Consider the following 10695-nt stretch of genomic DNA (forward strand, 5'->3'; position numbering starts at 1 on the left):
AATATACATGACCCTCTGGGCCCTCAGTATTAATATACATAACCCTCTGGGCCCTCAGTATTAATATACATGACCGTCTGGGCCCTCAGTATTAATATACATGACCCTCTGGGCCCTCAGTATTAATATACATGACCCTCTGGGCCATCAGTATTAATATACATGACCCTCTGGGCTCTCAGTATTAATGTACATGACCCTCTGGGCCCTCAGTATTAATATACAGGACCCTCTGGGCCCTCAGTATTAATATACAGGACCCTCTGGGCCCTCAGTATTAATATACATGACCCTCTGGGCCCTCAGTATTAATATACATGACCCTCTGGGCCCTCAGTATTAATATACATGAACCTCTGGGCCCTCAGTATTAATGTACATGACCCTCTGGGCCCTCAGTATTAATGGTGTCACGTGGTGGTTGCAGTGAGGTCCTCAGGACTGAAGATGGTGGTCAGATATCTCTGGACTGGATGGACAATGATGAGAGTCCGCACTTCCCTGATCCGGCCTCTCGTCCCACCATCATCCTCCTGCCCGGTCTGACAGGAAACAGTCATCAGTCCTATATCCTGCACCTGGTGAGACGGGCCACGAGTGATGGCTACAGGTAATGGTGACCTGGGGGGCGATAACGTGGTCCTTATGGGAGGGGACAGTCACCAGGGGCAGATTGATATAGAATTCAGTGTGAATGGGGTTGTAGAAAACCCTTCACCTTCTGCAGAGTTAACCCCATAAATACAGTGTGTACCGAAGATTCTCAGTCACAGGAATTTCTGAAACAAATCTGCCCCATGTGAACATCCCCCTAGTTCTGTATATGTTATCGCTCCTGGTGGGGCGGAGGGTCACATATTTAGTGCATTCTGTCCATTAACTGATAACATGACATCTCTACTCTCGGCAGGTGCGTTGTGTTCAATAACCGTGGGTTTGGTGGAGAGAAGTTATTGGTAAGAGACTAGTCCTCTGTGGCTGGAGGTTCAGGGTCACCTGTGGCCGGGGGTTCAGGGTCACCTGTGGCCGGGGGTTCAGGGTCACCTGTGGCCGGGGGTTCAGGGTCACCTGTGGCCGGGGGTTCAGGGTCACCTGTGGCCGGGGGTTAAGGGTCACCTGTGGCCGGGGGTTCAGGGTCATCTGTGGCCGGGGGTTCAGGGTCATCTGTGGCCGGGGGTTCAGGGTTATCATAGGGTCAGGGGTCACGTCCTTCATCTCTCCACAGACTCCGCGCACATTCTGTGCAGCCAACACAGACGACCTGGCCAGAGGCATCGACCATGTCCACAGCTGCCTCCCAGCTGCCCCTCTGGTGGCTGTGGGGGTATCACTTGGGGGGTAAGTGTTTGTCACATGATGTTTACTGGTAATGTTAACATAAAAACAACTATGGGTATTAAAGCATTGATAAGGTAAAGAACCCAGGTACTACCGCTCCTGACCATCATCCCCAACACTGACCCCGCTCCTGACCATCATCACCAACACTGACCCCGCTCCTAACCATCATCCCCAACACTGACCCCGCTCCTAACCATCAACACCAACACTGACCCCGCTCCTGACCATCATCCCCAACACTGACCCCGCTCCTGACCATCATCACCAACACTGACCCCGCTCCTAACCATCAACACCAACACTGACCCCGCTCCTAACCATCATCAACACTGACCCCGCTCCTAACCATCATCACAAACACTGACCCCGCTCCTAACCATCATCACCAACACTGACCCCGCTCCTAACCATCATCACCAACACTGACCCCGCTCCTAACCATCATCACCAACACTGACCCCGCTCCTAACCATCATCACAAACACTGACCCCGCTCCTAACCATCATCACAAACACTGACCCCGCTCCTAACCATCATCACCAACACTGACCCCGCTCCTAACCATCATCACCAACACTGACCCCGCTCCTAACCATCATCACCAACACTGACCCCGCTCCTAACCATCATCAACACTGACCCCGCTCCTAACCATCATCACAAACACTGACCCCGCTCCTAACCATCATCACAAACACTGACCCCGCTCCTAACCATCATCCCCAACACTGACCCCGCTGCTAACCATCATCCCCAACACTGACCCCGCTCCTAACCATCATCCCCAACACTGACCCCGCTCCTAACCATCATCACCAACACTGACCCCGCTCCTAACCATCATCCCCAACACTGACCCCGCTCCTAACCATCATCCCCAACACTGACCCCGCTCCTAACCATCATCACCAACACTGACCCCGCTCCTGACCATCATCACCAACACTGATCCCGCTCCTAACCATCATCCCCAACACTGACCCCGCTCCTAACCATCAACACCAACACTGACCCCGCTCCTAACCATCATCACCAACACTGACCCCGCTCCTAACCATGAACACCAACACTGACCCCGCTCCTAACCATGAACACCAACACTGACCCCGCTCCTAACCATGAACACCAACACTGACCCCGCTCCTAACCATGAACACCAACACTGACCCCGCTCCTAACCATCATCACAAACACTGACCCCGCTCCTAACCAACATCACCAACACTGACCCCGCTGCTAACCATCATCACCAACACTGACCCCGCTCCTAACAAACATCACCAACACTGACCCCGCTCCTAACCATCATCACCAACACTGAGCCCGCTCCTAACCATCATCACCAACACTGACCCCACTCCTAACCAACATCACCAACACTGACCCCGCTCCTAACCATCATCACCAACAATGACCCCGCTCCTAACCATGAACACCAACACTGACCCCGCTCCTAACCAACATCACCAACACTGACCCCGCTCCTAACCAACATCACCAACACTGACCCCGCTCCTAACCATCATCACCAACACTGACCCCGCTCCTAACCAACATCACCAACACTGACCCTGCTCCTATCCAACATCACCAACAATGACCCCGCTCCTAACCATGAACACCAACACTGACCCCGCTCCTAACCAACATCACCAACACTGACCCCGCTCCTATCCAACATCACCAACACTGACCCCGCTCCTAACCATGAACACCAACACTGACCCCGCTCCTAACCATCATCACCAACACTGACCCCGCTCTTAACCATCATCACCAACACTGACCCCGCTCCTAACCATCATCACCAACACTGACCCCGCTCCTAACCATCATCACCAACACTGACCCCGCACCTAACCATAAACACCAACACTGACCCCGCTCCTAACCATCATCACCAACACTGACCCCGCTCCTAACCATCATCACCAACACTGACCCCACTCCTCCTTGTACCTACTTTTTAGGATGATGCTGTTGAATTATATGGCCACCACTGGTCACAGATCTCGGCTTTGTGCCGCGCTTGTCTTCTCTGCCCCATGGAACGTCTTTGTGTCCACAGCCTCTCTGGAGCAGCCACTAAACTATCTGTTATTCAATCACTCGCTGGCCACCACACTGCGAACCACGGTGAACAAGTAAGGAAGGCCTGAGCCACCGACTCTCCACCGCGTCCTCCATGTTTGTATTCGTCCGGTGCTCTCCTCACATCTGAGTATTGTTCTTTTAGATTCCGGGACGTTATTGGTAGAGATCTAGATGTGGACGCCATCTTACAGGTGAGAAGCTTCACCATATCTGGAGGAACCAACCCAAGATTTACACATGAAGGAATAAACTGTATGGAGAGGTCTTGTATACCGAACTTGGACTTATCTCCCGGCCTGGAGCTGGGCCGGTTGTGGTGATGCCTAACCTCACTTCGATGTGACCAGCCTCTAGTCCGGGGCCACTTCACTTCTTCATTCTCCGGTTGCTCCAGATTTTACCCTTACATTGCCTTCCCGCCGCTTGGGTGATCATAATCTCTGCAGGAAGGCAATGTAAGGCTATGTTCACACGCCAGAATATGCTTCATGTGTTTATAGCCTTATTAACTTCAGTGGGGATCCCATGGCAGTCCCATTCACATTGCAGAATTTTCGCTGCCAATATTCCACAGTTAAAATTCCGCATTCCACAAAAATGTCTTTAAGTCATGCCTTAAGTTTTTGCGGAATTTTTTTTCTCTGCTAAATGTGGATATAGTACAAATGTTGTGCAGAATTCATGCGGATTCCACACAAAATTTAACTAAAAGGGGTACTCCGGAGCTCCAGCGTTCTGAAAGTTTTGTTCAGAGCGCTTGGTGCCAGAGGTCGAGATCGTGACATCACAGCCATGCCCATTCGTGACATCACGCCAAGCCCCCTCCATTCATCTCCATGGGAGGGGGCGTATCTGCCGACACGCCTCCTCCCATTGACATAAATGGAAGGGACATGATGTCACGAGGGAGCGTGTTGGTATAGACATTGAGGGGACGTGATGTCACAAGGGAGCATGTCGGCATAAACATGGAGGGGACGTGATGTCACGAGGGGGCGTGTTGGCATAGACATGGATGGAGGGGATGTGATGTCACAAGGGGGCATGTCAGCATAGACATGAATGGAGGGGTCTGTGATGTCATGAGGAGGCGTGTCGGCATAGACATGGAGGAAACGCGGTGTCACAAGGGGGCGTGTCGGCATAGACATGAATGGAGGGGGCGTGTCGGCATAGACACGAATGGAGGGGTCTGTGATGTCACGAGGAGGCATTTTGGCATAGACATGGATGGAGGAGATGTGATGTCACAAGGGGGCGTGTCAGCATAGACATGAATGGAGGGGTCTGATGTCATGAGGAGGCGTGTCGGCATAGACATGGAGAAAACGCGGTGTCACAAGGGGGCGTGTCGGCATAGACATGAATGGAGGGGGCTTGTCGGCATAGACACGAATGGAGGGCTCTGTGATGTCACGAGGAGGCATTTCGGCATAGACATGAATGGAGGGGACGTTATGTCACGAGGGGGCGTGTCGGCATAGACATGAATGGAGGGGACGTGATGTCACGAGGGGGCGTATCGGCATAGACATGAATGGAGGGGACGTGATGTCACGAGGGGGCGTGTCGGCATAGACATGAATGGAGGGAACGTGATGTCACGAGGGGGCGTGCCGGCATGGACATTAATGGAGGGGACGTGATGTCACGAGGAGGCGTGTCGGCATAGACATGAATGGAGGGGATGGGATGTCACGAGGGGGCGTGTCAGCATAGACATGAATGGAGGGGACGTGATGTCACGAGGGGGCGTGTCGGCATAGACATGAATGGAGGGGATGTCACGAGGGGGCGTGTCGGCATGGACATGGAGGGGATGTGATGTCACGAGGGGGCGTGTCGGCATAGACATGGAGGGGATGTGCTGTCACGAGGAGGCGTGTCGGCATAGACATGGAGGGAGGGGACGTGATGTCACGAGGGGGCGTGTCGGCATAGACATGGAGGGAACATGATGTCACAAGGGGGCGTGGCCACAACGTTTCAACCACTGCCGCAGGAACCCGGCATTTGTTTAAAACGCCAGCTGCTGCGGGAGATGACGGGGGGCCCCAGCAGAGGGACCTGAGGATCCATTACACAGTTTTGTTTCTTTCAGTCTCGCTCCATCCGGGAGTTTGATGAACGTTACACGTCCATCGTGTTTGGTTACGGCTCATGTGATGACTATTACCGCGCCGCCAGCCCTCACGACAAACTGCGGACGATCACTACCCCCGTCCTGTGCCTCAATGCTGCAGATGACCCGTTCTCTCCAGGAGAAGGTGAGTCCTCAGGGGGACTAACATGTCCCTAATAATGATTGGAGCTCATGTCGTCCTACACATAGAATTATCCCCCCGGGAGCTGACACTCTAACGTCTCCGACCTCACACATGGTTTCAGGTCAGGTATCCAAACAGATGGAATTTGGAACATGACACTGGAAATCCCACTAAATGTCAGCACCCACTGGTCTCCGGCACTGATCCACATCATAGATGGGTTAATTAAAGGGGCTATCTAGCAGTGGACAAAAAGTAATTTCCTGCTAGTCAGGTCCCCGAGACTTCTGTCATCTTCAGCACTTGGAGCAGGACCTGCTGGCTGCAGTAGTGTCCTATCTCAGCAGGTCCTGCACCAAGCGCTCATCTCGAAAGTAGGAAGATAACAGAAGATTGAGGGACTGAGCAGAGCCGAACAGGAGCGGCAGGAGACCAGGCCCAGTTAAGTATAGGATATAAACACCGGATAATCCCTTTAAAGTCGGCCATAAATATCTGATCTCACGTGACGTAGGATCAGGTCCGGTGCTGGGTCTGAAGCTGTGAGGACATTACCAGATGTTTCCTTCCTGTCACCCAGAAAAGAAGATAAAAGATTTCCCACCTTTCATAGGAGACTCCTTCATGTCATGAGTGATATCTATGTCCCTGATTAAATGTCATCACGAGTCCTCCATGTCATCAGTGACCACGTTGACCTTGATTGTATGAGGGGTGGGGCTCCTATAGATTGTACAGGGGGGCTCCTATAGATTGCACGGGGGGCTCCTATAGATTGCACAGGGGGCTCGTATAGATTGTACGGGGGAGGGCTCGTATAGATTGTAGGGGGGCTCCTATAGATTGTACAGGGGGGCGGCTCCTATAGATTGTACAGGGGGCTCCTACAGATTGTATGGGGGCCCATATAGATTGTAGGGGGGGGGGCTCATATAGATTGTACAGGAGGCTCCCAAAGATTGTATGGTGGGAGTTCCTATAGATTGTAAGTCGGTGGGGCTCCCCATAGATTGTAAGTCGGTGGGGCTCCCCATAGATTGTAAGTCGGTGGGGCTCCTATAGATTGTAAGTCGGTGGGGCTCCTAAAGATTGTACGGGGGCTCGTATAGATTGGTAGGGGGGCTCCTATATTAATACATTGCGCCCATTTCTCTGTTGTGACAGCGCTCCCCCTGGATGACGCCTCCTCCCATCCTTCGGTGGCTCTTCTGGTTCCTGCTCATGGTGGACACATCGGCTTTCTAGAAGGTCTCTTTCCGAGTGATAACCGATACATGAATCGCGTATTTTCACAGTTTTTGGGCGCCGCGTTCCAACAATGTGATGAGCTCCGGAACATTACCAAGAACGGACTCAATAACCTATTAAACTGATTGCAGTCGATAAGGCCGACTGAGGGTCCTGGGGCCATACTCACTTCAGTGCCTCCTGTATGGTCAATCATACAGCTCTAGGACATTAGGACAACCAGGCTGCTATTATTAAATCTATGAGGTGCTCGGCTGACAGAAGTGGCCACGAATGACATCGACACTGTGTCCAGTCTGTATTTACTAGAACCAGATCCACAGACCGGAAGGAAGACGATTACCTTATATCTCAGTACGAATCAGGACCCTCATCTACTGAACCCACATCAGGTCTCCAGCACTACCTCAATCTCACGGTACAGCAGAGTGCGATCAGCGTGACCCTCCGGTGCTACAACCTTCATGATCATCCATGGTCCTGACTCTATACACCGCCACCACAATGGAGGTGAAATAAACCGATCCTTGAGATATCAGGTCAAGCAGGAAAATATTGTATTAAAGGGAATGTCCGACGCCTATTTCTTATTGGAGTAAACCATCATTGGTGACCCCTCCCTATGTCCGATGCCTATTTCTTATTGGAGTTAACTATCATTGGTGACCCCTCCCTATGTCGGACGCCTATTTCTTACTGGAGTAAACCATCATTGGTGACCCCTCCCTATGCCAACCCCTATTTCTTATTGACCATCATTGGTGACCCCTCCCTATGTCAGACCCCTATTTTTTATTGACCATCCTTGGTGGCCCCTATCTATGTCTGTTCCCTATTTATTATTGGAGTAAACCATCATTGGTGACCCCTCCCTACGTCCGACCCCTATTTCTTATTGGAGTAGACCATTATTGGTGACCCCCTCCCTATGTCCGACCCTTATTTCTTATTGGAGTAGACCATTATTGGTGACCCCTCCCTATGGCCGACCCCTATTTCTTATTGAAGTAGACCATTATTGTGACCCCAACCTATGTCCGACCCCTATTTCTTATTGGAGTAGACCATTATTGGTGATCCCCTCCCTATGTACGACCCCTATTTCTTATTGGAGTAGAACATAACTGGTGACCCCTCCCTTTCCCTCTGATGTATCCTCCAGTCTTCTTTGGCCTCTGCGCCCCTCGGCATCTTCTTTAGTTCCTGTATTTACATATCCAGGTTACAGGCGTCTATGACATCACAGCCTCCTGCTCTACCTCCTCCTCTCTGAATGTAGCTCTGCCTCCTTTACCTCTACAGGTGTATATCAGCAGGATGGTGGCTCAGTGGTTGGAGACCAATTTACAGCCTCCTAGCCAAAGTCATCAATAGTCTCTGAAAGAGGTGGGTCCAACCATGGAGTGGGCGGGGTTTATGCTGTCTTAGGGCAGGACTTAAAGGGAGCCAATCAGCAGATTTTAGAATATATAATGCTTCACAATACGTTATATATGCTAAAATAGTTATTAGAGATGAGCGAACTTACAGTAAATTCGATTCATCACGAACTTCTTGGCTCGGCAGTTGATGACTTTTCCTGCATAAATTAGTTCAGCTTTCAGGTGCTCCGGTGGACTGGAAAAGGTGGATACAGTACTAGGAGACTCTTTCCTAGGACTGTATCCACCTTTTCCAGCCCACCGAAGCACCGGAAAGCTGAACTAATTTATGCAGGATAAGTCATCAACTGCCGAGCTGAGAAGTTCGTGACGAATCGACTTTACTGTAAGTTCGCTCATCTCTAATTGTTATCCTCACCATCCCCGGGGGACCTTTGTGCCCCCACGGATGGTGAAGATATTGGGGGAGATTTATCAAAACCCGTCCAGAGGAAAAGTTTCTGAGTTGCCCATCGTAACCAATCAGATCACTGCTTTCATTTTTATTTTCAAGGCCTCTGCAAAATTAAAGAAGTGATCTGATTGGTTGTTATGGGCAACTTTTCCTCTCGACAGATTTTGATAAATCTCCCCCATTAAGTTATAAAGTCCCTCCCGGCCACCCGGCAAGTAGTCCCCTGGGCAAGGACTTCTACTTTCCAGCTCCGCTGCGGCCGTGGCTCCGCCCCGATGGCTTGAATGACGGCTCTGGTTATCGCTCTGCTCCGTCTGCTTAGAGAGCAGAGCGGTGATGCGGGCCATCATTCAAGCATTCGGGGCGGAGCCACGGCCGCAGCAAATGTGGCTGGAAAGTAGAAGTCCCCGCCCATGGGACTACTAGCTGGGTGCCCGGGAGGGACTCTTTATAACTTAATGGGTGAGATTTAGCAAAACCTGTCCAGAGGAAAAGTTGCCCATAACAACCAATCAGATTGCTTCTTTACTTTTGCAGAGGCCTTGTTAAAAATGAAAGCAGTGATCTGATTGGTTGCTACGGGCAACTCAAACTTTTCCTCTGGACAGGATTTGATAAATCTCCCCCAATATCTTCACCATCCATGGGGGCACAAACATCCCCCGGGGATGGTGAGCATTAGATATGCTAAAATCTGCAGATTTTTAAGGGACCCATGGTTTAGTCACAGGTTTACCACGGCAGTAAATGGCGGCGCTCACAGACATGATGTCTCCTCTCCATATTACTGCCCAGACAATGGAGATCGTTATATTAATAATAATTCCTTCTTTTTTTTTATATAGCACCAACTTATTCCACAGCGCTGTACTGAGATGTTATCACTGTGGTCCCTGTACCCAATGGGGCTCACAAGTCTGAGTGTAGGAGAAAACACAGGGAGAACATAGACTCCTCTCAGATGTTGTCTGTAAATGCAAGGACTCCAGCACCATAAGGCAACAATGCTAACCACTGAGCCATGGTACAAAGCGAATCACCGTATCACCATATACTTACCACTGAGCCGCCATATAATGCTAACCACTGAGCCATGGTACAAAGCGAATCACCGTATCACCATATACTTACCACTGAGCCGCCATATAATGCTAACCACTGAGCCATGGTACAAAGCGAATCACCGTATCACCATATACTTACCACTGAGCCGCCATATAATGCTAACCACTGAGCCATGGTACAACGCTAATCACTGTATCACCATATCATGCTAACCACTGAACCACCATATAATACTAACCACTGAGCCATCATATAATGCTAACCACCGTATCACCATATAATGCTAACCACCAAGCCACCATATAATGTTAACCAGTGAGCCACAGTACAATGCTAACCACCGAGTCACCATATAATGTTAACCACCGAGTCACCATATAATGTTAACCACCAAGCCACCATATAATGCTAACCTTAGGGTATGTTCACACTGAGGAATTAGAGAGGAATTTCCACGAGTAATTCTAATGGCTTTTTCCTCTCCAAATCATTCAGCAGTGACATCCGCCATAGAGCTCTACAGAATTTCTGCCCTTCAGTTCACACTGAGGAATTTCCTCAAGCAGAATTCTGACGAGGAAGAACATGTTCTTTCTTTCAGGCGGAATCAGCGTCTTACTCCCATAGAGATCAATGTAAAAACATTTTTTCAGTCAGAATCATTTCTACGCGGAATTGGCGCGGAATTTCCACATGGAAAAAAAGAAGAGGATAATATATATATATATATATATATATATATATATTATACTCTTCTCCTCCTTCGCTTGAAATTTTCATTTCCGCATGTGGAATTCCGCACGAAATCTCTGTGAGTTCTTGTGGAAAAGTAACAATATTTTG

At 50.1% G+C, this 10695-nt stretch overlaps 1 protein-coding gene across 9 annotated transcripts in view; it reads left to right on the forward strand.

Annotated features, from left to right (window-relative positions):
• LOC130330932 (phospholipase ABHD3-like) overlaps window positions 1-7661 on the forward strand; it is a 92293-nt gene extending 84632 nt beyond the window's left edge. For 6 of the 9 annotated variants that reach the window (XM_056553629.1, XM_056553626.1, XM_056553628.1 and 3 more), the window contains 7 exons: window positions 428-610; window positions 911-956; window positions 1226-1338; window positions 3313-3486; window positions 3579-3627; window positions 5538-5703; window positions 6868-7660. In XM_056553629.1, coding sequence (XP_056409604.1) covers window positions 428-610; window positions 911-956; window positions 1226-1338; window positions 3313-3486; window positions 3579-3627; window positions 5538-5703; window positions 6868-7076 — 940 coding nt within the window. In that variant the 3' untranslated portion in view covers window positions 7077-7660. Of the gene's footprint in view, window positions 1-427; window positions 611-910; window positions 957-1225; window positions 1339-3312; window positions 3487-3578; window positions 3628-5537; window positions 5704-6867 lie in introns of all 9 variants that reach the window. The other 3 variants (XM_056553631.1, XM_056553632.1, XM_056553633.1) reach the window with 2 other exon arrangements.
• Window positions 7662-10695: the final 3034 nt, after the last annotated feature.

Source organism: Hyla sarda, unplaced genomic scaffold (assembly GCF_029499605.1).
Source record: "Hyla sarda isolate aHylSar1 unplaced genomic scaffold, aHylSar1.hap1 scaffold_343, whole genome shotgun sequence".
Lineage (NCBI taxonomy): Eukaryota > Metazoa > Chordata > Amphibia > Anura > Hylidae > Hyla > Hyla sarda.